Genomic DNA, 27,584 nt, shown 5'->3' with positions numbered 1-27,584 from the left:
CAGTGCATCTCAAAGAAGTCTGCTACCCAGCGGCCTAAAGATTCCCCTGTGCATTTTGAAAAGGCTATATCAAGACAACAGCAGAGTAAAAATGAACAACAACAATGAAAAGGCAGATAACTTATAAAGGAGCTATAGGGGATCTAACAGAAGCCATGGCAGTGACTTGCAGGCAGGTGATGCAGTGGGTCATCTGACAGCGCTCGTTTCCTCTTATCAGGGAGTCTAAGGTGGAGGTCCACTGTCCTCTGTCTCACAAGAGGAGTGGCCCTGTTGTCACCAGTGCAGGATGTGTGCTGTGGCACAGATCATTCTCACTACTGTGTTCATGGCCCAAATACCTAGGGTGTCTCCAAGAAGTTAAAGTCTGTGCTATCTTACAGCCTGGTAGGAAGAGAGATCCTTTCTACTGATCATCCCTTTAAATACAGACTTTAAGAGGAAAAATGGGGCAGGTAGAAATGGCACTCTCCTATAATCCCAATGACTTGGGAGACTGAGGTAGGAGGATCAAGTTTGAGACCAGTGTTGGGAATTCAATGAGATCCTTTCTTAAAATAAAAAACAAAAAGGGCTGGGCAAATAGCTCAGTGGCAAAGGGCCCCTCGTTCAACCCTCAGGAACCACACCCTAAAAAAGAGGAAAAAATGGCAAAGTAGGAGTTTTCTGAGGTGAGTTCCTCCACTGAATCAACCAGTCAGTAGAGAAACAACTATTCTGGAATGCTGGAGCCCGTTGAAACATGTATAACTACTAGAGGTGTGGTTGGAGAAGAGAGAGGCTGCTGAAATGGGGTCAGAGAGCAGAGTGCACAACCACCTACCATCCCATTCCTTGGCCCCATCATAGCCGCAGGGATTGCAGCCTGTGCTCCTTGGGCAGCTGCCTGGGACAAGGGTGGGCAGAAATCCCCCAGGCTGTGCATTTTGTTCAGTTTGGAGGGACCAGTGAAAAAATTTTTGTTTTGGATCCCTCTGGCTGCACTGGCTTCCCTGGTAAGGTCTACTGGAAGATCTGAATAGACACATACCGTTATTGTTGGATACAGATATTTAAGGAAATCCCTCTTAGGTCACAGGCTGATCACAGAGATAAGAAAAGACATTTCAGTGACCACGCATACAAAGAATATAGGCACTGCAAAAATAGTTTGGAAAAGGCACTAGACAAATGGATGAATGCAAAAAAAAATCTGATTTCCAGAATTAGCATATTATATACTAAAATGTCCAGTTCTCAACAATAAATTATAAAGCATACAAAGAACTTGACTCATTCACAAGAGAAAAGAATTTGACTATTCCTCGGACTTTGAAATTACCAAACACATTAAGTCAACTATATTAATGCTCCAGGAGCTAAAGGAAACCATGGACAAAGAACTAAATGATAATAGGGAAACACTGTATGAACAAAGAGAGAATGTCAATAAAGGGATTATAACAAGAAACCAAACAGAAATTCTAGAGTAGAAAGTTAAAATAGCTAAAAAAAAAATTCACTAGAGGGCTTTTGACAGCAGTTATGAGTAGCCAGAAGGCAGAATCATTACACCTAAGGATAATGCAATTGAACTGATCTACTCTGAGAAGCAGAAAGCAAAAAGAATTTAGAAAAATGTGAGCAGAACCCCAGGGACCAGTGGGTCACCATCAAGGATACAAACATATGCATCATTGGAGTATCGGGGAAGATGAGGCATAAGATGTAGGAAAAAACAGTAAAGAAATGATTGAAAACATAAAAGACATAAATCTATATGTTCAAGAAGCTTAGCAAATCCCAAGCAGGATAAACTCAAAGAGATTATAAATCTATGTTAATGGACACGTAGGTATATAATCTGTGACAATAACAAAGGGAGAGGGACAGAGATGTACTGGAGCAGAGTGCTTGCCTACTATGCACAGCATGCCACCATCAACAGCAGAACACACATCTTTCATAAGTGCACAGAGGGCGTTCGTTCTCCAGGACAGATCATAGGTCAGTCCATAAAAAGAGTTTCAACAAATTTAAAAAGACTGAAACCAGACAAAGTACCTTTTCCAATCACAATGGAATGAAACTAGAAATCAACAGATGGAAAGGTGAAAAACTCATAAACATGTGAAAATTAAATACACTCTTAAATAGCCAAAGAAGACATCATGAGGAAAACATTTTGAACAAATGAAGAGAAAAACACAACATTCCAAAACTTAAGAAAAGAAGCAAAAGCAGTGCTCAGGGAGAAATTTATAGCTATAAATGCTTATGTTGAAAGAAAAAAGTCTCAAATCAGTAACCTACCCTATACCTTAAGGAACTAGAAAAATAATAAACTAAACCAAAGCTAGCAGAAGGAAGGCATTAATACAGGTTAGTTATAAACATAGAGTAGAAGAACAACAGAGAAAGTAAAAAAAATAAAGAGTTCCTTCTTAATGAAACTGGCAAGCCCTTACCTTAGGTTGGCCTCCCAAAACCAAAAGAGGAACTTATTGCTAAAATAGAAATCAAAGAGAGGGCTGTACTATTGACTTTACAGAAATAAAAAGAATCCTAAGAGACTATTACGAACTCTGTAAACTAACACATTGGATTACCTAGTGTTATGAACAAATTCCCAGAAACCAACTATAAAAACTGACTCTAGAAGAAACAGAATGTCTAAATAGACTATAAAAAGTAGAGACTAAATCAGCAAACAAAACTTTTCCAACCAAAAAAGGGGCCATGATCAAATGGCTTTACTGGTAAATTCTATTAAACAATTACAAAAGAATTAATATCAATTCTTCCAAAGAGGAAGGATACTTTTTCTTTGGTATTAGAGTAGAGAAGACAAGTCAAAAAGAATCAAGGTGTTTTTCCTAAGCCACCCCAGCTGAGACCCTCAACATCATGGGACACAGAGGAACCATCTCTTTCACGCCTTGCTGAATTTCTCTATAAGAGTTATTAAGTATGCAAGCACACACACACAAATAGGTTGCTATTTGAAGGCTCTAAATTTTGGGGTGGTGCATTATACACCAATACATAACTAAAATAACCAGTAATTGGTATAATATGCAATAAAAAGCAATGGACTACACAGGGTACAGATGTGTGGCTTCTTGAGCTGTCATACTGAATATTTCTTTTTTTTTTTTAATATTTATTTTTCAGTTTTCGGCAGACACAACATCTTTGTTTGTATGTGGTGCTGAGGATCGAACCCGGGTGGCACGCATGCCAGGCGAGCGCGCTACCGCTTGAGCCACATCCCCAGCCCCATACTGAATATTTCTAAGGGACGGACAATCTAGATAACCAGCTGCTCAGAGAAGCTCAGGTGGGATGCATAAGGAAATTATCCAATGGCCACAATCTAAAATCCTAAATCCAACAGTTTAAGCCAGAATGCCTGAGTTAAAAATTCCCTTGTATGACCTGTTGATATTGGAATCTCTAAACTTAAAGGCTCTATAAAGTCACCATCTTGAAGGCTGCTATGGAAGTAGCACCAATATTTTAAGCATGATTTAATATCACCTGCTCACCTAAAGGGGAAGAATCTGTCAAATTCCTGCTTCTACAGGATCTAATATAAAATGCCTTTATGAAACTAAATGGGTTAAGACAATGTCAAGTGTTTAGAGAATAGGACAGTACTATTCCTAGGAGAGTTATGCAGCCGTGAGGAGCATGGCAGCAAGCCATTAAAACAAACTTCCTGATGGACAGGTATGCAGGAAAGGCCACCTTTGAAGAGGGGCTTCCTTACTCAGAGAAGTCTATGAAGTGTCCAACTTCATAAAAGTGGCAATCATTTATCTTTAAGCTCCCAGACTTTGCAGGAATGTTATCAGAGACCACGTGATGTGCCCTGTTTCTCCTAGGCTAAAGCTCAAAACCATCATTCCAATATTCATAAGCAAAGAGGAACAAGAATAGGGAAGAGAAAGTCTAAGCTAGCCTTTGAGACTTTCAGGTACATATTTCTGAAACAGATGAAGGCTAGACTGCATGGATTGGGAATCAGCAACAGCACTTGTCAAAGGCTGTTCTTCAGGTTCTGACAGGCCACTACAAATTGATATCACTAGCTTTTGCCAAGGAAGTGTCATGAAAAATTCAGATGCCTACAAGATCAAGTAGCAAAAACTCACTGGTGGCCTATTCAGGAATATTCAAAATGTGTGCTAATGAATAGTGTCATGTGATGCCAAGTGAGGAATGGTTTAATGCATTTGACATGCAAAGTACTACAAACTGGTACCTGATTCACCTATAAATGAATAAGTGTCAACCAGGGAATAAGGATTCCTGAGAGGAGACATGCAACAATGTCTCCATGTGGAGCCACAACACAGACATCAATTAGCAAATATCTAGCTAACTCGTTATCTAGCAAAGTCGCATTCTCCACTATCAATGCCAGTCTGATTAATAATGATGCTGAAATTAATACAGATCTTGTAGTATCATCTTTATGTTGTATCTATTGTTTTTAAAAAGAAAGATACTAATAATGATTTTAAAAAGTCTTATTGGAACATGTGTTGAGAAAGAAATATGTATGACCATTTTGAGAATACAAAATGAAAGGAAGGAATGAACAAAATCCAGAAAATGTACATTTAATTAGGGGCCATTTAGGGGATAATTTATAAAAAGACAAATTATGTAAAGAGCTAAAGGAGAGAGAACAAAAGAGGAAACAATCTTTTCCTGTCCTTTCTGATAAGTCCCACATTAACACAAGACGCCTGTGGCACACACTGGTTTGCATTTGGCAGGTTTCCTGTGTCCATTAGCAAAGAGCTACGCCATAATGAAGAAAAGCTTTTCTAGGCACTTTGGTAAGGATTATGAGTCCATTATCAGACAGACCTAGCTACAAATGTACCCTTCCTTTCAACTAGACTATAATGCAAAGAATAAAACAACCTTCACCTGAAACTGAGGGAGATGTGTAGTGGCCTGGAATACAGGAGAAGTCTCTGGGGTCCAGCAAGTAAGTCTAAGACACTTGTAGTGTAAAGCAACAAAACAACTGCTATGTTCTGTTCACAATAATTTTATTAATTAGTGGCTATGGGGAATAAGATCATTAAGTTCGGTCCTAGGAAGCCATACTGGATTATATAAGGCATAAGCACATCGATTTTTTGACTACTGGGAATTGTAGGCACAGCTTTAGGGTCATATGACTGTGCATCATGATTAAGAATGATCTCATCTCCATAGTGACTTGTTTAATCACCCTATATTTAAATTCTTCCCCCCTCCCTTGTTCTTGGGCTTTTTAATAGATTTAAACAAAATGGCTATCAGCTTCTGACTTCAGTGATTTCTGTCACTAACCATTCAGACATTTCCCTCCTTTCTCACCATTACTGTGTGATCTATCAACCTTGTACAATTCTTGGCCAATGGCCATATTAATTTTCTACTTGAAAGAACACAAATAGAATCCTGCTTATGACGAAGGCACGGGGAGCTTGGGGAATAGCTGTTCATCTTACTGCATAGCAATTAGCTCGGCAAATGAAACAGTGACATGACTCTGATACCTAGCCAAAATTGCCAGAACAAAAAACTCATTCTGTAGGGGGCGTTAAACGGCTTTTTGAATAGTGGCTATTGACAGTTACATTTGCTCTTTTAGAAATGGTATGGGGAGTATGACATAAGAGATCTCCAGTTTCCATGGTGATTATTAGTGATGGCATTTTAAATGTTATGGCTAGCTTCTACAGTATAATTCTTGCACCTCACACTATACATGAGGGAAGAAAAAAACTGCCTCATCTTGACAGGTCTGAAGGAAAGAATGAGATCATCCAAGCAGATAAACGACATGGTTTTTAAGTAAATACGAATTGTTAATCTTAAATAGATGTGTGTTGAATGAAGACACATGGGTAAAGGAGATATTAAAGCATTGGACCGAATTGGGAAGAATTACTTAGACACTCAGCAGTAATTTATGGTTATTTCCTGCTTATACATTATTCTACAAATTGGTCGTTCTTATGACACTGATTTACCCATTTCTACAAATAGGAAGAGATTATCTTCTTAGTCTGAAGCAAATTAATCCCATGTGGAGAAGTCATCTGGAGAAGTAGGGAGAAACTGGTCTTCCTCTGAAGGTGAAGACCCAGCCAGCCAGAGCCCCTGGGTGCTCCTGAGAGGCAGCAGGGCACCTCACACCTTCGTTCCTCTGCTTGCCCCTCAACACCTGCAGCAATATTGATGCCATTTTTGTTTTATTTAACAATATTCACATTTAAAAATTATGGTCAACTTTAAAACACACTTTATTAAGACCATTATATGTAGAATGAATATACCTAAAAAACTCCTCTAAAGAAGTACTTCATTTGACTTTGATAAATGCAGAAGTTTTCAATTTTCTCATACAGATTAAAGGTAGTACTATTAGGTCTTTTTTTTTTTTTTTTTTTTTAAAGATGATCAGCTATAAAACATTGAGTGTATACCTATAAATAAATAAAATATACTGAGTTATATTTATTACACACTATAAATAAAATATCCTGAGGTAATACAGATAAAAAGCAATTTTGTTTCTTAACAGGGAAAGCAAGAATATAGTCACTCTGACTAGAGATTCAAATGAGATCTACTGTGCAGTTAATATTGTTTAGAGTTAGAACCAAAGGTCATAAATCTAAACTAAGAAAATCTTCTGGCAAGATGAAGGGAAATTAAAATGAATCTGAACACAATTTAAAAAAATTGTACATAGTGCAGTACTTTTACAGAGAGGTAACCAAAATGATAAATGATTCTGTCTCTTCTTTACTCAAGTTATCAGTTATGCCAAGAGAGAACATCTAGGTCACCACTGTGTATGACCTACAGGAAAGCTGGCAGACCCAGAACAAGGATGGATTTGCACATTAAGGCCAAGGTCAGAGAAAAATGTAGGCCAAATAGTTCACAAAGTGTCACCAGCTGTGACCAACATTAATATATGTCCATGAATTGCAAACAGGATTAACTACCCATGGGAGACTTCAGCATCATCATTGTCATCATCAAATGCCCAACCTACAATGGGACTCAGATTCATTACTGATGAAATTCAGGTCCTCTAACATGCTCTCAGAAAAATAATCTACTTAAACTATAATCAGGAAAACTTAAGTGGTCATGTTGAGGAGTAAAGAAGTGAAGATTCTAAGGGACAGAATTCTAGATAGGTAGAAATGTACAAGATATCCTGATTCATTTGCTTTTAATAAGAAAATAAAGGCCCATGGAGATCTAGTAAAATTATCCTAGGTCACAAGGAGGGCCACTGGCAAAGCAGGAATGGAATCCTGGCCCCCTGCTCCTCCCAACCCCCATCACTGTCTCTTTTTGAATGCTAGCTATTATCTAATGGGGCACTGTGAATATAATGTAGCCCATAAACACCAGTACTATCATAAAGAGGTTTTCATTATAAGGACTGACATACAGAGACTAATTGCTTGACTTTTTACACAAATTAACACACACACACTCACTTCTCATAATTATTCTTAAATCAGAAGAACCAAAATCAAAGTAAAGAAACATGTAAAGAAAAAGAACACTGTACATAATAAACACTCCTTCCGGTTCTGAATAGACATCTCAGGTGTCTGAGGAGAAACCTGAACAGAACAGTAATATATTGCTAAACTGGAGAAATTAAACCCAACATCCACAAAGCAGAAGTTCTAGGTGTTTTCACTAGAAGGATAACCAGAGCTTGAGTCAAACAGAAGAGTCAAGGCCTATGTGGTTCTCTACAGGGATCAATGGTGGGACTCCCAGGCCAGAGTGACACCCGCTTTGTCCTTTTTTGGGAAGAACTAGAGTTCCAAGTGGGCATTCCAGGGCTCTTCACCTAGAATCCCACCGGCCAAAAGAAACCCCCTGAGCCGCACGCAGCAGAGCTGCTGTGCTAGCTGACAAGGGGAGGCTCTTCCCTGCTACCACGGAAGCCTCTTGTTATTTTACAAAGTCTCCATGAGAGTGATTTAAAACTGAGCTATCATTTAGATTTGGATAAAAAGCTGGAAAGAGGACAGATGCTGATTTCCACTAGGAAAGACACCCTACTCGGAAAAGCAGAAACCGATCTGAGGCTCTTATGAGCCACTGGATGTGACCTCAGGCAAGTCAGGGGCCTGAAACATTTCAAAGAGAGACAGATGTCATGAAGACAGATAAAATAATGTCCAGCAATGATGGAACATGGACACTCTTCAGCTTTAAAACTGATTAGGTTCCCACAGACACTAGAAAATCATGCAACTGCGTATCAGTCGCTCCCTATCAGTAGTGCAGTGCTGCCAGGGTCACAGAGTCACCCCCACCGTGATGACTGGGGAAGGACATGTGGAAGCGAACACTAAAATCTTGCTACTCAAAAGTATTCTGAAGACAATGACCAGAGGTATCACTCAGGAGTGCTCAGAAACGTAGGTCCTCACTAAGGAGTCTGGATCTGCATTTCAATAAGCTTTCCAGGTGATTGCTAAGCACAGTCAAGTCCCAGAGTTCTTTAATGAAAACACTGACGGTGCTCTGGCAAAAAGACTAATGGAAATTTCAGGTATTATCAACCCTACAGAGATGCACATGCAGAATGGGTTCAGTCAGTGTGGCCCTATCCTGGTATTATCCACAGGTAAAATGGCTGAGAGGTAAGCACTTTTTACTACAGGTATCAGTATCAGGTGAGCCTCAATTAGACATCTTCTTTGTGTAATTAAGGTAACAGAGAAACATGTATATAGCTAGAAATGGCAAGAAATGCTCTATTAACCTGGATAATACCAAAAGTCACAGCCAGACTAAATGACCAAGTGTACCTGTATGATTACATTTTCATAATTATAATCATTAAGACCTGGGAAAGGGTATTGATTTAATGATTGGCAAAAACATTGATTTTTTTTTTTAAACCTCATTTCAAATTTCATTTTCAGAAAGACTGTTTTCTCCAAAAGTGTGGTTAGCTTTTGGAATGTGGTAGTCTGATGGGAAAACAAAATACCACTGAGGAAAAATAATCTATATTGATCCTGGCTTTCACTATTTTGGCTCCTACTACGAATCAGCCACTTTCTGTAGGGATACAATCCTAAAGAGTAGAAATGAAAGAGTGTGCATTCACATCAGAATTTCCTTTTCACGCCCCTTTCCCCAGTACTTGATGTCCTGGTTAAGGAACAGGGAAGTTCCTGATGAGGTTCAGAATGCACTACCCCCCGACAGGTGATTTGGCACTGAAAATTTTAAGCTGAAAAAAAGATAAGAAAATAGCAGGTACAGGAAGGCCTCTCTGACCTTCCCCTACCCTTCTCCCCTGAAGCAGAGGTAAGGCCCTCCCTGAATTGGGGAATAGGAGCATCCTTACCTCTGAATGAACAGGGCTTGCTAAGTGCCCCTGCCCCGGTTTCTTACCTTTAGCTCATTCTCCCTTGTCCAATCATTTCCCCATGACTTTCCAATTTAAATCAAGTACCTAGTATCAAAACACTATATCAAGTAGCTAGTATAAAAACTCAGGCTTAATAATTTTTTTGGATCTTCATTTCCTTATGAAGGCTCCTGTGTTCTGCAAAATTTATACTATATAAATCTGTATGTTCTTTCCCTATTAATTTGTCTTTGCTGGTTGAATTTCAGATCCAGTCAGGGAACCGAAGACAGTTGAGGAAAAGTTTGTCCTCCCCTGTCCAGGAATGAATCACTGAGGACAGTACTGAAGGAGCAAGAACACTGCTTTTACCCATCTTACACTGACAACTGAGGCTCCATTTTAATTTTCTGAACAACACTGATAATCTCCACACTGATTTAAATTTTTCTTGAATCCATATCATCAAATTCCATTTCCCCAGACAAAGTAACTGGGCACAAAGCACAAGAGAGATGCTGACCACAATGACCAGTGTGACAGATGGCGAAGAAGAGAGGACGCTGATAATTGGCTCCGCACTCTCAGAGACGGAGCATTTCTGATAGTTCCAGTTCACCAAACTGCTTCCATGATTTTTCTGAGTGTTTAGGCACAAGTCTTTCATTGTCAGTCCTAATTTTAAACATAGTAATCATAAATGGGGCAAGAGAGCACTGAGGTAGACTTCATAGTATTACCAAATTTAAAATGTGGATGAGTCACGAATTTCTCCTTCCCCAAGTTACCTGAAATAACAGCTATTTTCCCAGATCCGTGTTCTTCTCGAGCTATTCTTTCTGCCTCCTCCATCAGCAGCATGCCAAATCCCTAGAAGGAGCAATAAAGAGGTTGGGGGATTAAGAAGGGAGGAAGTCCATCAAAAGAAGTCCACAAAACAAGAAGGTTACAATTTTTTAGTTGCTAAAAAATCTACTTACGTGAGTAAGAAAGAAGAAACCATTCAATTATACCAATACTTGACAGCTGACAGGTGGAAAAGGTTTAACTTTCCAACCAGAACTACCAAATGGTATTCTGTGGAGGATATAATCTAGTCACAGCAAGGGGACAATGCCTCACAAGAGCCACATCTTTTTAGGTAAGTTCTAGGCAGTCTCCAGATGACGGAAGTCTGGGGCTGTAAGTCTGATTTGTCATCCCTCCACTTTCTAAAGTGGTTTAGAAATCAGGCAAGGTCCTTTACTTTGCCAATTGTGGGGCTTACCCTAAATCCACTATTGGCACTTTTAACACATTTTTCTGAATTTTAAAGAGTGAGTTACTAATTTTAGGTTGGGGTCAGAACAGGGGTCCACTGAATAAACTACAGCTTGCCATTTTTGAAGGGCTTCACTGTTCCTTATATGCTTTCACGTCATCCTCTCACTTGAGTGCACAGTTGACTCATAAAATTGCCAGTATTATGAGTTCTGACTTCCATAAGCAGAAATTTCACATGGTTCAATCTGATATATTCAATTAGCTGAATCTGTTTGTCCTTCCTTTTGCCCCATCACTCACCAGAGGGAGCAGTGTGGAGGGAAAACATGGTGGAACAACTGAAATGCTGATTCTTTTGTTCTTACTACTCCCCTTTCCCCTTTCCTCTGCCTCCAACACCATTCCTTTTCTCTTTTCCTACCTTGGGCAATTTCTTTTCTTTTTTAATATATATTGTTTGAGTTGTTGATGAACTTTTATTTTATTCATTTATTTATATATGGTGCTGAGGATTGAACCCAGTGTCTCACACATGCCAGGCAAGTGTTCTACCACTGAGCCACGACCCCAGCCCTTGGGCAATTTCTGAATTATAAGCCAAACAAAACCAGAATACAGGATACCTGATGCTGAAATTTAGTAGGATCCCGGCTGCTCACAGGGACTACACTTCCATACACATGCAGTTCCCGGACTATGGACACACCTCCACCCAACTCAAAACGGAAAGTTTCCTCTGAGCACTTTCGTAATCGCAGGAGGCCAATCAGAATGTCTTGATCAGGATCTTCATATGACAAGAATGTTTCCCAGCCTCCATTTGCAACATAATCTCTCCTTACCAATTCAACCTATTGATCAGAAAGTGCACAAAAATATTTTTCAAAATTAAAAACCAAGTTCATTTTTATAATCCTATGTATTTATTTAGGCTAATATTCAGTTAGGAAAAAAGAATGAATCATTGCTAATTATGTTCTTTTTACTGGTCTCCTCTCAAACAGTACCAATAAATAAGAGTTCATGCCTTGATCATGAACTGTTATAAATGGAAAACCATTTAACAAATATTTGAAGTTAATTAACCTGAGATTCTTCCAGAAACCCAGCTCAGTTAATGCTTCTATGTATTTAAATCTTTGATCTTCCATGAACAGTCTCTAAGGTAAAATTACAAATCATGTCTTAGGAGCACTTGTTTAGTTCCAAATTCTCAGATGTTCAGTGGTTTCCTTTTCTTTTTCTTTATGGTACTGGGGATTTAACCCAGTGGCACTTAACCAATGAGTTACATCACAAGCCCCCTCCCCCTTTTTTAAAAATATTTTTTTACTTGTCAATGGATCTTTATTTTATTTATTTATGTGGTGCTGAGAATCAAACCCAGTGCCTCACGCATGCCAGGCAAGCGTTCCACCACTGAGCCACAACCCCAGCCCCATCATGAGCCCTTTTTGAGACAGAGTCTTGCTAAGTTGCTGAGGCTGGCTTTGAACTCAAAATCCTCCTGTCAGCCTCCCAGCTGCTGGGATTACAGGTGTGCACCAACACTCCTGGCAGCGGTTTAATTTTCTAGATCTTACTTCCTCCACTAGAACCTGTTGCAGGGGATGGGGGTGATCCCTTGTATTGTGATGAGGTTTAAGAAAGTATGACATCTCACAGAGCTCTTAAATCGTACCTAGTTATGGAACAATTATATTAAAGAAAGTTCAATCACTGGGCAGAAGCTTTTACGGCAAGTGTTGTGGTGGGAATCTATAAAGAGTTATGACTCTTCAACTCATTGTACAAATGGCTCTGGTACTTTGCATAAAAATGAGCAATATGTAATGATATGCATATACCCAGAAATCTACACGTTTGGATATAGGTACAGCATCTATTCATTTGCTTATTCCCCAATGGGCAAGAGTTGATAAGCTCTACCAGAAGGTAGCCACTACAGATGTGTGGCTATCTACATTTGAATTAATTCAATAAAACTAAACCTTCAGTTCCTTATTTGTACTAACTGCATTTCAAGTGCTCAAAAGTCACATTTGACTAGTGGCTACCATATTGGACAACTCAGATCACAGAACATTCCCTGTACTGCAAGTAAATTCTGATAGACAGTAGTGATCTAGAATAAGATGCAGTCTTGTTTTTCCTAACCTGGCTCTTCTATAATTCAGTTACCTTCATATTTGGCTTTCCTAGCTTGACATCTGTATCTAATCTTCAGTTATTTTCTGCTCTGAGTTATTCATTGACTTTTAGGACTTGGTACTCTCTGTAAGACGGTGGGGGTCCAGGTTCGGCAAAGACATAAACTGACCTGATAGGGCCGTACTTTGTGATGAATTTCTTGGATTCCAACCTCTCTGGTTCTCACATCTCGACACTGCAAAAACAAAAACAAAAATAAAAAAAATCAGGCAGAGATTGGAGGAGAAATTAGAGAAATTAAATTCACAACTAATTCATTGTTTATTTAAACTTCTCTTATTTAAGCCAAACCCTGGGCTGAAAATTAAGTTTGGATACAATTTACACTGAGATAAAGTAACTGAACTTAAAAAGGCCCATCTTTAATAAATTTGAGAATGGAGGAAACCGGAATGACAAATTTATGAATTTGTATTGTTTTACTTTTAAACTAAATTTAGACTTTAATTTTGCTCAAGGGATATAACTATTATGTTCCTCTGACTTCAGAACCAACTACAACCTATTGTATTAATATATTTCTGAAGGACTGTGACGTGTGAAATTCCATGAAGAAATAAGAGTTCATTATTTAGTTTTCAAAAAACAAAGCTCCTTCCAGTTAGGAAGGAAACCCCAGGAAACAGCCAAGATAATATTCTGTTGATGCAGACTGCACAGCAAACAGGTTATCACTCCCTGTAATTACTGATCTACTCAATATGTACTCCTGTACAGCAGCTTGTATGTGGATGTGTTATAGTTACATGTTCTCGATGAACACTGCTATTGCTTTCTTGCATGCTTTTTTTTAAAGGCAGAGATAGTCTGTGCTTACTTTCTGGGAAAGTCGTTGCCTATGGGTACTAGGCATCTTTGACTCTGATTGAATACTAGTCTTCAGACTCAATCTCAGTCTACTTAATGAGCTAGCGAGGCAGGAAGGGTTAAAGAAGAGGAACGGACAAGGACATTGTCAGTCACCAGGCCCTGCAGTGCCCTCAGCAGCGGTACTCTTAGAAGCCAGAGATGTAGAACAAGGACGGCTGAAGAACAAGAGTAGGCACACAATCTTGTTTAATCACTCTAAATGCATTTACTTCTTTTCTAGAACTTAAAATTATTATTATTATTATTTTTTGTAGAATAAGCCAATGTTGTTTACAGACTTTCTTTGGGCAAAAAAATCTTCGGAAAAATTTTCTTTTCTTTTTTTTAAAGAATTTTAATATTTATTTTTTAGTTTTCGGGGGACACAACATCTTTGTTTGTATGTGGTGCTGAGGATCGAACCTGGGCCGCACGCATGCCAGGTGAGCGCGCTACCGCTTGAGCCACATCCCCAGCCCCGGAAAAATTTTCTTAATAATTATTTGAGAGAAAATACAAACTATCTTAGGCAAGTCCACAATGTGAAATTCTTGGAACAGAGTTTCTCAAAGCATGGTCTAGGCTTGAACTGTGCATGAGAGCCAGGTACATAGTGCAGTGGATGCCTGTGCCACATCCCCACCCACTGAATCCAAATCTCTGAAGACAGAACCAGCCACCAGTGCCTTGGGTAGACCCACTCCTGTCCTCTCTTCAGCAGCTCTAAGAAGTATCTAGGGCACTGAATTTCAAACCTTCCTCTGACTTAAGAACCAACTACAAGGAGAGAGACTGTTAAGTTACAAATTCCTCTGTTCTGCCCTCGCCAGCAGAGAGGAGGTGATTAGTAAACATTTGTAAAATAATAAGTGACTTAAATAAACATGGATGGGGTGAAGGAGCAGGTTATGTGGGGCAACAGCACTGTTTGGTAATTATTTCCTACACATAATCCTTGTTTCTTCAAATTTCTTTTGGGGAACCACATCTTATTCTTCTACAGCCTGAACACCTAATACTTTAGAAGAAAAATGTTTTTGAAAGCAGGAGTTGAACACATAGTTGGCAATCAAAGCAGGTAGGAAAAACAACCATTCAACTGAAAAGCCTACAGAGGAAGGCAGAGGAGATGATGGACAGAGTGCAGCCTTCACTGCTGTGTGCTTCCGCTCCCAGGTTACACAGAACACCTTCAGTGCATGCAGGTGTCCTAACCTGCCTGGTAGGAGCAGTCTGTAAGAGGACTGTCACAGAGCGTTTGCCTGTGAGGTTCCTTTTTCCCCAACAGTGATGGACTGACAGCCAAATCACTCTCACCTGTATTCCAAGGTCCTTCATTCTCGCAAACGCCAGCTCCCTCAGGTTGCCATGCTCCACTCCTGAGCTGACCAAGGGCATGGGAATATCTCTGCAGGAGAAAAACATCAGCTGTAGCAAAATATGAATCCTTTTCCATCACAGTAAGACAGGGGTATTAAAAAAAACAAAAAGCAAAGAAAAGAAGCAAAAACCCTATTTGCTTATTCTTCAATTTGTTTTGTTTTAAAATATTTTATTAGTTTTTAATGGACCTTTATTTATTTATATATGGTATTATATTATAAGCACTCTACCACTGACCCACAACCCCAGCCCCTCGGTTTTTTTGCTTTTTTAAAATCTTAGACACTGTATCTTTTATATACTGATTTTTTTTTTTTTTTTCTCCAGGAGGGTGTTGGGGCGACTAAAATGGAACTCACAATTTCAGTTTTTGATTGACATCTCCTTGATGCCTGGCACTTTATACCAATGCTAGGAATTAAATTTTATCTCTTCTCATCTTTAGGCAATATGCTGTTCTTCTAATGAGTCACTTCTAATTTCAAATGAAATTAGAAACAGACAAGAAAACAGGCTGAATATCAAAATCAAGAAGTAGAATCAGAGCTGCCCTGTACCTCAGTTTTCCATCCATAAAACCAGTTTTCATCAACTTCTTGGTTTTCTGTGAGAGACATCTGATAGAAATCATTTTATAATATCACAAAGTACAAAACCAAGCCCAAAAGCCTAATAACCATTAGTACAGATTTTTGGCTGAAGAGACATTTGTACTAAATAAAACAAGAAATATTTTTTTAAAAAAATAAACTTCAATTTGTTTAATGAGGAGAAATAGCAACTTCTATTAATGCACTGCTTTATAGCTTACACTTTCCCACATAGTAACTGAATGACAAAAGTAACCAGGAAGCTCAAAAGCCCAGTAATAATTGGTCTCAAAGAATATTTTTTCACCTCATTTCACAAAAATCGAAATTAGAAGTGATGCATTAGAAGAATATCATATTGCCTAAAGATGAGAAGAGATAAAATTTAATTCCTGGCATTGGTATAAAATGCCAGGTATTAAGGAGATGTCAATCAAAAACTGAAATCATGAGTTTCATTTTAGTCATCCCAATACACCCCTGGAGAAAACAAAAACAATAAACAACAACAACAACAACAAAAAATCAGTATATAAAGATACAGTATCTAAGATTTTTTAAAAATAAAAATAAACAAAAAAACCCAAATTGAAGAATATGCTTAGCACATCTGCTTTCTATTCAAAGACAAACCTCAAATTTGTTTTGTCTAATATTTGGTTGATCAGAAGAAAGATGAAAGAATAGTCAATTATCTTCTATTCTCATGTTGCTTTTGAATAGTCTCAATTTTCACCTGTCTTCGTATGTTAAATACAATTAGCTAATTTATCTACTTGATTCTAATAAGATATTCCTTACTCACAAGTATCAAAAGCCAATCAATTTGCACAATGAGCTATACACAATTAAGTTTATTAGGCTCTGGAAGCCAGCAGAGTTTTCATAAAACACTATAAAGACAAAGAGGAACGGGGGTTCAAAGTGAGAGTGATATTACACACACACACACACACACACACGCATGCACACACACGAGTGATCAAGTTTTATAGTAGAGTGATATAATAGTATATGTGGTTGACATATAGGTTTTAGTGAAATAACTTTCTATTTTCGGAAATATAATTCCTTAAAATCAAATATATTTTAAAGTTAGTAATCAGATGAAACTGAATGAAAGCTATTAAGGTAAAAAGTATGTTTTAGCAAGGAATATATATATATATATGTTTATATATATAAGTAAATATATATTGCTTTAAATATTTTGCTGTTTCATATTATATATGCCAAAGGTAAAGTCCTCTACATGTCCTTTTTCACCCTTAAATAGTTTATATGAATATATTAAACATAGAAACTATACATCATGTAAATAAACACAGAACACAAGAAACATCTGTAGCCTGGAGTAAATTTTCAAATGTTTGTTATTATAGTGGTGTGAAATTAACCTGATAAATCAATGGCAACTACACATTTGTGTCTTGGTATTCATGGTAGTGAGGTGTTAAACCTGCTATGAACACTGACTAGATAACCCTGAAGCACTGCTCCTGGGGAATGCAAGGGCTGGGTTCCTGTGTGCCCCTCAATGCTGTCTTCAACTGACCAGGACTTAACTTTGTTTTACGTGTGCCTCTGTTAAAGGCACCTATCTGGCACACAGCTGACTCAATAACATGAACTTGTTATCATAGCACTATAACTCATGCCTCAAAGAAGCCCACTTAACACACATTTTTTTCTTGAAGGCACATGAAGATGGCATGTTAAGAACAGGGGAATGTAAGTAGAAAGATGGAAATCCAAATAAAGAACTAAAAATAAAATGTTAAGAGATCCAAAATACTGTAACAAATGAAGAATACATTTCATGGGATTATGAGTAGTGGATAGGGTTGAGGGAAAAAAAAAATCTTTGAGCCAAAGAATATATCAACAGAAACTTCAAAAACTGAAAAGAAAGAAAGAAAGAAAGAAAGAAAGAAAGAAAGAAAGAAAGAAAGAAAGAAAGAAAATCCAAAGACTGTGAAACAACTACAAAAGATGTACTTATGTGCACTGTGAGAATAGAGAAAAGAACAGGGGAAATATTTGAACAATAATAAAATAATTTCTCCAAATTAATGTCAGACATTGAACTACAGATCCAGGAAGCTCAGAGAACACTAAACAGGACAAATTCTCCAAAACCTACATGTAGGCTTGCCACTTTCAACCTACAGAAAATTGAATTTAATGAAAATGTCCTGAAAGAAGCCAGAGGGGAAAAACACTACCTACCAAGGAACAAGAATTATATCTAACTTCTCTTTAGAAACCATGCAATCAAGTATAGAGTGGAGCAAAATATTTAAAAACCATCAACTTAGAATCCTGTTTTGCATGACATCATCCTTCAAAAGGATAAAAGTGGGGCTGGGGATATAGCTCAGTTGGTAGAGTGCTTGCCTCACATGCACAAGGCCTGGGTTAAATCCCCAACACCACAGGTGGGGAAAAAGGGGGTAAAAGAGAAGTAAAGACTTCCTCAAACAAAAATTGAGGGAATTCATTGCTAATTGATCTGTTTCACAAGACATATTCTAACGCAACTACTAAATAAAGTAAAAAAAAAAAGAAGTACAACTGATATAGTAAGAAAGAAGAAATGATGAAATTGCATAAAAAGATCAATTAAAACCATAAAAGGCAGAAAAGGAATGGAAAACAAAAATAGGAGCAAAGAATAAGGGCAATAAAATCAGTGTTTAGAGGAAAAATTTAAGCATTGAAAAGAAGGGAAAAAAAAATCTGTTTCCACCTTAGGAAATGAGATAAAGAGCACATTAAATTCAAAGTAAGCATAGGAACAGAAATAACTAAAATTAGAGCAGAAATCAATGAAATTCCAACAGGAAATCAATAGAGAAAACAAACAAAACTGAAAGCTGGCTCTTTGAGAAGATCAATCAAATAAATCAACATCTAGCTAGAGTAACTGATGGGAAAAGAGGAGGGCAGAAACGACTATCAGAATGAAAGAGGGGGCATCACTAACAGATCCTGTAGACATTGAAAGTATAAGGGAATTCTCCATGCGCTGTGGTTTGGATACGGCTTGAATGTGCCACAAGTTTCCACTGTGATTGGAGGCTAGGTCTGGGGAGTGGAACTGGGAAGTGGCAGAACCTTAAAGAGGTGGGGCCTTGTGGAAGTTAAGGTCATTGGGGTGTGCCCTTGGATGGTAGTTCTCCCAGGAGGAATATCAGAATGAGCAAACCTGACCCCATCTGGTTCCAGATGTTCCCACACATACTCCTGCCATTGCTCTCTACACCACGAGGTGATGCAACCAAGGATGGCCTTATAATGAGCCAGTGTTCTGCCACTGCCTCTAGATCCTGTCGCTATACAAACTAAGACATTTGTGTATGTGTATCCACATTTATATGCACACACATAAATATATATGTAACTACTACATATATATATAAATTTGAAAATCTGCAGGATCATACTGATAATTCCAATGCTAAATTAGCACCTCAGGGATCTTTTCAGTCTTCCACTTTTAATGTTCAGAAATCCCTTCAGATAGTGAGAAAGAAGTCTCTCATTATCTTCAGCACATTTACTGATATGATAAATCAAGTAACTTATCTGTTCAATGTAACCAATCTTCCAAGACCTCCAGCTTCATCTCTGCACTTTTGCTTTACCTCTGGCTGTGTCAGAAGCCAGGAACACAGTGTCAGCCACCTCTGTGGCACTGCTTCCACAGGCAATGGGAAGGCAAGAGAAAATGGACTTGACAAATATATATATATTTATATTTTTTTTCCTTTTTTTATTTATATATGACAGCAGAATGCATTACAATTCTTATTACACAGAGCACAATTTTTCATATCTCTGGTTGTATACAAAGTCAAATATATTTTAACAACAAACTAGTGTTTTTTAAAAAGACATTAGGGCTGGGATGTAGCTCACTGGTAGAGCACTTGCTTAGCATGTATGAGACCCTGGGTTTGATTCCCAGTATCACATTAATAAATGGCACAAAAAAATTCAAGATAAGTAAACTCTCTTTATAAGAGAGTGTTGGTACCCAGCAGACTGCTACATAACTTGTGGGACAGTACAAAATGAGAATACATGGCCCCTGATTAATTCCAAGATGGTGATGGTACAGCATTAAGCCAAGTGCAAGACCCACAAAACTGCACAGGGCACATGTTCTTGAGGCTGGCCCTGATGACCATAGAGGACCTGGTGACAGAGGGATTTACAATGATGCTGACAGTTCATTTATGTCCTTAAATTTATGCTTGTCACTACAAAAATGAAAAATGTCTTTAATGGTCTTTGGCAGTGACATGCCTAGAGTATACCAGATGGAAGTTTTCCTTATTAAGAACAGAAATGTGGCAATTGCCATTTTAGTGAAAAAGTCTTTTTTCATTGAAACCAAGGGAAAACAATTCTACATAGGCTGAGCATCTTCTACATGCAAAATACCACGTGAAGCAATCCAGACCATATACTCAGACACTGTTACAATCATCCAGGAATTCAAACCCAACGCGAGATTACTCACCATTTGAAATTACTATACCCATCTAGGTAGGAGTTAAAATTAGTTTTGGGTTTCTCGATTTAATTCAATCTAGTTTTGCTTTCTTGGCTTTGAGAGATTACATATGAGAATATTCTTTTTCTAATCCTATGGGTAACATCTCCAGCTTGGAAGTGCTGATATTTGCAATTTGCTTATCACAAACCCTTCAAAGTGATGTCTAGAGCTGTTTTTGTCTGAAGTTTCTCACTTTTCTGGCATGTTTTGGTTGCAAATTGGTATTCCTATTCTAATGCCTCACAGTGATTTAAATATCATATCAAGGCAGACAGCTGTCGAACAGCCTGTGGGCAGCAGCAGTTTAATGTGGCTCCATCATGTGCCTGGACGAATTTTTACACTTAATCACTGAATGCACCCTTGGGAGCTAGAATATAGAATCTCCTATAAGGATGCTGCTTCATAAAAATACCCAGAAAGATGTCATTGACTCACTTGTCACGAAATTAAAAAGTGAGAGGAAGGAGAGACAGGCATGCTGTGGAAAATAACCAATTAAAAGCATCAAGTAATCTATTAGAAAATACAGTAAACAAATGAGAGAAATAACATTACATTCTCACTTGATCATCTTCCTGTCCTTGGTTCCTTTAGACACTGCCTGAAAAACAATTCCCCTCCCCAGTCAGAAGGACCTGACTCTGCTGATCTCAGCCTCCACCACTCCTCTGCATGTTAGCTTTCAGTGTCCATTAACTCTTTCCTTGTTACTAGTATTTCAAAATTCACCCTCCAGATCTTGGTACAAGTTTCTTTCTAGATGTTCAGACACAACAAATTCTCACTATGTCCAAGTGCAAATTTTAAAAAATTTGAAATGAAATAGAAGGTTTTTAAACAGATATGACACTGTTTCACTAGAACACAGACATCCAATTGTTCTTAAGTGCTAATAGTACTATATAAATGTGGATGTGGCCTTTTGATTTCCCAGTTTCCAGGTGAGAGGAGAGAATTCAAAATGAGGGGCAGCATTATGAACTTTTATGAGCTATCTCCATAAAAAACACCATTTTTATGATCCAAACTCTACGACTGGCAAATTCAATAGAATCAACTGGTAGAAGAAGCAATACAACTTTTACAAGGTAAAAAAAAGTTAATCCTTGCTCATACTAGGAAAATACATTAACACCATTAATTAAATAAAATTAAAAATATAGGAATCCGTTGTAGAGGATGTGATAAAACCATTAACTATTTACTCTAAATTGGTATAAACTCTTTGGAAAATCTTACCAATTTTGTCAATACACATAGCAAAAATTCATATTTACTTATACTTTGCTTGTATTAGAAAATTATTATTTTTTTTTAAGAGAGAGGGAGAGAGAGAGGGGGGAGAGAGAGAGGGGAGAGAGAGAGAGGGGAGAGAGAGACAGACAGACAGACAGAGGGGATTTTTTTTAATACTTATTTTTCAGTTTTCGGCAGACACAACATCTTTATTTTCTTTTAGGTGGTGCTGAGGATCGAACCCAGCGCCCCACGCATGCCAAGAGAGCGTGTTACCGCTTGAGCCACATCCCCAGCCGCAGAAAATTATTTAAAAAGAAAAAAGATGCTTAGATCCTTTCCCAGTAGGAATTCTCATAGATGATAGTATTGTAAGTACAGCAGTAAAAAGTTGCATGCACATAAATTTTAGTGGAAGCTAGGATAATAACTTTTGCAAAAGTAAAGAAACAGATATTGAGGGGGAAAAAAAAAACCTAACTAAACCCTCTAGCTTCATTTGCTCTTAATGGACTTTAAAAAAATCTCTACTTCTGGAGGCCACATAGCTGGAGGGTGCATTATTAGTCTCCCACTAGCTCTACTCTCTCTCTCACCTCTGATGGGTGGATTAAGATGACTAACAGTTGCCTAGGTTACTCTTTGGGATCCTGAAAACCGCTTTTGAGGAAAACACTGACTCTTCACTTGGGCCTCCAGGTTTTCCACGGGTGACTAAAAGGGAGGGAAAGGTGTGGATCTTGGCCTCCATGTTGAGTCTGTTTCCTTTATTGCCTTAACTTTTGTCTACTCAGGACTGCACATAGACACATTGATCATTTAAGATGTGTCATGTCCAAAACTATAATATATGGTTAACTAGACCTAGGTTTGCCTGGTCTTCCCTGGTCCCCTTGAGACCAAAGACACCTATACTATCATGAGCAGAAACACCAGACCACGAAAGGAACAACAAGAGCCAAGTTCCTGGGGGATCTTCACTTGCTCCCAGTAAATACATGAGTACCCCTTCCCTTTACTGGCCTGTCCCTCTCCTTCCTTATTCTTATCCTCCGTTGTAGCCCCTCAACCCCATGGAATTGAGAAGATGATTTGTGAGCAAAGCTCCCTCTTCTCCATTCTCTGGCCACTGAATAAAGGAATAAAGCCTTTCTTTCTCCCTAACATTGTCTCTCAAATGGGCATTAGTTTTGCTATCAGATCAGTCTCTGAACCTGGGTTAGGTAACAAAACCCAGAAGAAACCTAAATGTCTAACAATGGGAATATTTACTGGATGAGAAAAATGTAAATGACAGACTATTATGCTGTCTTTAAAATTATAACCATGAAAATTATTCTAAATCTTTTTTTGCATTTCAGAATATTTTAATTGATAAAAACTGTACATATACATGGGGTACAATGTAATGTTTTGATACATGCATACATCATGAAAAGATCAAATCAGGGTAATTTAGCATATCCACCCCCTCAAACATTTATTATTTCTTTGTGATGAAAACATTCAAAAACCTCTCTTCCTATAATCTTAAAATAGTTTTTTTAAAAACTATTATTTCCCACTGTGCAATAAAACACCAGAACTTATTCCTCCTAATTTTGTACCAATTTCTTTCTATTCCTTGCCCCCAAACTCCCCAGATTCTGGAAGCCACTGTTCTATTCTGTGTTTCTGTAATGTTAGCTATTTTAGATCTCAAAAATGAGGGATATCATGCAGTATCTGCCTTTCTGTACCTGGTTTATATCACTTAACATATCTTTAATAAGAACTAGAATGCAAAAACACAAATAGCATATTTGCCAGCATATAAAATGTACTGCCATGTAAATAAGATGCATCCTAATCATACAAGAAAATTTTTGGAAAAATAACATGAGCTTGTCGTTAACACATATATTGAAGTAGTTTTTTAGAATAAATATATATATATATATATATATTTATCCATATGACCAGAAGGGAGGAAGAAAATATAAATTCTGGATATTAGTAGTATATTATAAACTGTTGGAAATAAAGTATAAGAGGACACGATTAAATAAGAAATGTATGGAGGTCACCTGACAGTAGTACACAGCAGAAACACTTGGCTCTAGGCATTCACTAGTAAATGAGATCTTCAGGCTACCTTGGCACTGCACAAGCCTAGTCTAAAATTTCAGTGATTACTGAGCAAAAAGCAAGTCAGAGTATAAGTTAAACGTGAATCATTTTTTAATGTAGTGTAGTCATCCCTCATTTTCTGTGAGGGACTGGTTTCAGGATTCCCCATAGATAGTCCAATTTGCAGATGCTCAAGTCCCTCATATCAAATGCTGTGATATACAGATGTATAACCTCATGTAGACTTTGAATCATCTCCAGATGGTTCTGATGCCTAATATAATGTCTATGTAGATAGCTGTTATTCAGTATCATTTGGGGAAAATGTCAAGAAAAAAATTCTATACGTGTTCATTACAGATAATTTTTTCCCCATATGAAAGGCCAACTATATATACAAAGTAAATTATATATATATATATCTCAGAATATAATAAATATGAATTCCTAGATAGCACCTTTAACAGTTCAGCAATATCCAATGCAAAACATCAAATAATATATTTGAAGGAATTCTTCTCATGCTGCCAAAAAGCAAATGCTCTATTGAATAACAGTCTACAGTAAACTACACTAAAAAAAAAAAAAAACCAACCCAATGAATTCTAATGTAAACTTGTGTAACAATAAATATAAGTTATATTAAGAGCATCAAAAATATAAAAAATAAATTGGACAGCACTATAAAGATTTTTTTGTCTTTGTACTAAACATTCTAGCAAAGGGTCACCTTTAAAGTTAAGTCACTGGTCAGCCCAAAGTGTGAAAATCCAACCCTCACAGCTGGACTGCAGGACTGGCCAGCACACTTGCTGTTAGTCATCACTCTCTTCAAACCAGACCCGCCCAGGACATTACTAACTTCACACTTTTAAAAAGACTTCACACTACCTCTTGCTGCACCACCCTCCTTCAGGTACACCACCTCCTTCAGCTCACCCCTGTATCTGTGGATCAACCTCACGTCTGGGTACACCTGGCAGCACCTCCCTCAGATGTTTTAGCTGAGATCTGCTGCCTTTGTTCCTCTGAATCCTTGTTTTCTCAATCATGGGTGGGCCAGGATAATGACTAGTAATATTTCACAGTGTCTGTAAAAATAAGCTTTTATGTCTCTGTTACTCTTGACTTGCTGGTTGTAGCAGTGAGAAATTTCAAGCTGAAAACTTTAGAGGGAAAGAGCACACTCTCTCCTGTGATCCACGCCAGCCACACTGGGAAAGACTGGTTCTCTGGATGTCTATTCTGTGAAAGCTGCTGTCACGAAGTGTTCTCACTCTTCTCTGGTAATACACGTCAGTTAAACATCAATGACCTTTTTCTTTTGTCTCTACTAATGCTATTTATTGCATCTTTGTTTCCTTCTGCGGAAACAACTTTTTTGAAAAAGAAAATTTCAAAGTCACAGAAAAAAATGCAAGTAACTATTTTCCTGAACTATTTGAAAGTAAGTGGTGAATGACATGTACCAACACTCTCAGAATACTTTAAGCATTTCCTACAAGGATATTCTATTACAAAGCGACAAAACAACCATCTCAATCAGGACATTAACATTGATTCTTCCCTACTGTCTAATCTTTGACTCCATTTGAGTTTCTTCAGGATTTCAAAAAAGTTCTTTACAGCAAAAGCACCCAGTTCAGAAGACTGTATTGTATTGCTGTATTGTAACTGTCAAGTTTCTTTAGTCTCCAAAATGGAACCAAATGCCCTGATTGTAATACTTTCAAAATGACAGGCCAGTTATTTTTTAGAATATTCCTCCATTTGGGTTGTCAGTGCTGCCTCCTGATTAAATGCAGGGATGGACTTCTGACTGAAGAACACAGAGGTGACACTGTGTTCTCCACCTGTCCTAGCAGGTGGCACATGACTGTGCTTTACACAATTTCTGATAATGTTCACTGTGATCAGCTGTCAAGTTATTCTTTCCACTTTGTTTTTAATATATTGTGTGTACACTCAATTCTCATCAGGTTAGTAGGCAGAAAGTAATTGGTAGGTAATTATGTTCTTCAAAGTTACCACCAACACCAAAGAAGAAAACCCTGAGTCACTGATGCTATGGAAAATAGATGGTTGGATTCCTGTGAGCCTTTGGCCACAATATGTCTGTCATTCGTTAATACATAATCTTGCTCTATGTCTTTCAAGGCACTTTATTTAAATGTATACTGTGACTGAATATCATATATTGTGGCTTTATATTTACTGAACTCATGGCCAGCAGCTCTGGACCAAGTTTTCCTCTCCATAAGGCAGAGCACCGTCTTTCTGCATTCAGGAGCAATAGACAGGACTTTAACTCTGTTTGGGGGCTGTTTTAAAGAGCAAATCCCTAATAAACTGGACGAAATTTTTAAAAATGTAGCACTAAGTAAAACTATAAAAGGAACACCAGATCACAGTGTGAGAACTAGAAAAGGAAGACAGAGCATTGCCTTGTTTGACCTTGGCTGAGAACATGTTTGGGGGTGACTCAATTTTTTCACTGCTCTTCATGTCTGAGAATAATTTGTGGCCAAAGAACTGCAAGTATTGATTTTGAGTCACAGATTTTATCACCAAGTAGGCAAATATGCAAATATGGAATCTGCTTATACTTAAGATTGACTGTTGATATTATGTTCTTGATTCACACTTAGAAATCATTGATTTCATTAGGTACATCACTATGGACTCGTGAATTCTTATTTTATTTAGTTGGTTGTAATCTGTTAATATCAATGCTTATTTTGCTGTTCAAATTTGGCCAATGGGAGCCCTCAAGTTGGCTTCCTCATCACTCTTTGAACACTTCTTTACTTCCTGGCGTAAAAGGTTCTAGGTTCATCTTGTACTTTCCTTGCCCAAGGGCTGCAATCAGCCATTTCTCCAAGGAGCTCTAGCTCCTTTTAACTGAGCAGGATATTTATAAACCAAGATCTGGAAACTGGCATGCTCACTGCTGTAAACCCACCTTGGACACACACTGTATTTATTGTTATTTGTTACATTTGTATCTACTTATATGTTGAGAACCATGAGTTCACACCTGTAGCTTCTTTCCAAAATCACAACATTCACTTGAATTTTCTTCTTTTTCACATGTGTAACTGCTTTCTCAGATAAAAAAAATTGAACATCTATCTAGGCTGGGTGTGGTAGTGCACTCCTGTAATCCCAATAGCTTGGGAGGCCGAGGCAGGAGGATTGTGAGTTCAAAGCCAGCTTCAGCAATTTAGCAAGGTGCTAAGAAATTCAGTGAGACCCTGGCTCTAAATAAAATACAAAATAGGGCTGGGGATATGGCTAGGTGGTGCCCCTCGAGTTCAATCACTGGTATCCGCCCCTACCCCCCTCAAAAAATTGAGCACCTATCATCCTTAATATATCTACTCATTTGATCAACTCCCCTAAGTAACCAATCTTTTGTGGCTATCCCCTCTTCTTTGTACTGCTCTCCCCACCAGAGACATCCCCCATACCCTGCTCCAGTATGACATTGTACCGACTGGCTCTCTGGGGAGTGAAAGCCCCGTGCACCATACACACTCCATTAGCTTGCTCCACGCCACTGCCTGCTCTGCTTGAGGCACCACACCCCCCCCTCAAAGATCCCCCCAACATGTGGACGCCTACGTTGCTTGGGCCCATCTAATGTCTTTCTTACTGAATTTTTTCAGAAGGGCTAAAAAGAAAGGAAAAGACAATATAGGTGATCTTAATAGCCAACTTTTCTATGTACTATCTCCTGAATATTTTCCTGTTATATTTCTAAAAATAAGAGATCATACAGGCAATTTAGAACCTAGAATTAGGCTACTGATTTACAAATTTTGAGAAATCAATATGCTGTACCAAAAGTACAGTGTAAATATACTTTGACCCATTAAGAGAATCCATTATTTTATTTGTACTCTTAATAATTTTCCTTAAGTAGCTGATAACTTTTCTTTCCTTAAGTAGCCTGTTCTTAGCTTTCACAGTTCCACGT

General features: G+C 38.0%; 1 protein-coding gene across 1 annotated transcript in view; it reads right to left on the bottom strand.

Moving 5' to 3' along the window:
- Elp3 (elongator acetyltransferase complex subunit 3) overlaps nt 1-27,584 on the bottom strand; it is a 78,385-nt gene that overhangs the window by 13,298 nt on the left and 37,503 nt on the right. The window contains exons 11-14 of the mRNA XM_046442957.2: nt 15,038-15,128; nt 12,981-13,046; nt 11,284-11,511; nt 10,186-10,267 (exon numbers count right to left, since the gene is read on the bottom strand). Coding sequence (XP_046298913.1) covers nt 10,186-10,267; nt 11,284-11,511; nt 12,981-13,046; nt 15,038-15,128 — 467 coding nt within the window. The remainder of the gene's footprint in view (nt 1-10,185; nt 10,268-11,283; nt 11,512-12,980; nt 13,047-15,037; nt 15,129-27,584) is intronic.

This window comes from Marmota monax, unplaced genomic scaffold, assembly GCF_021218885.2.
Source record: "Marmota monax isolate L192 unplaced genomic scaffold, Marmota_monax_Labrador192_F-V1.1 WCK01_AAM20220418_F8-fsc00344, whole genome shotgun sequence".
Taxonomy (NCBI): Eukaryota; Metazoa; Chordata; class Mammalia; order Rodentia; family Sciuridae; genus Marmota; species Marmota monax.
This window is presented reverse-complemented; position numbering and strand designations above follow the sequence as displayed.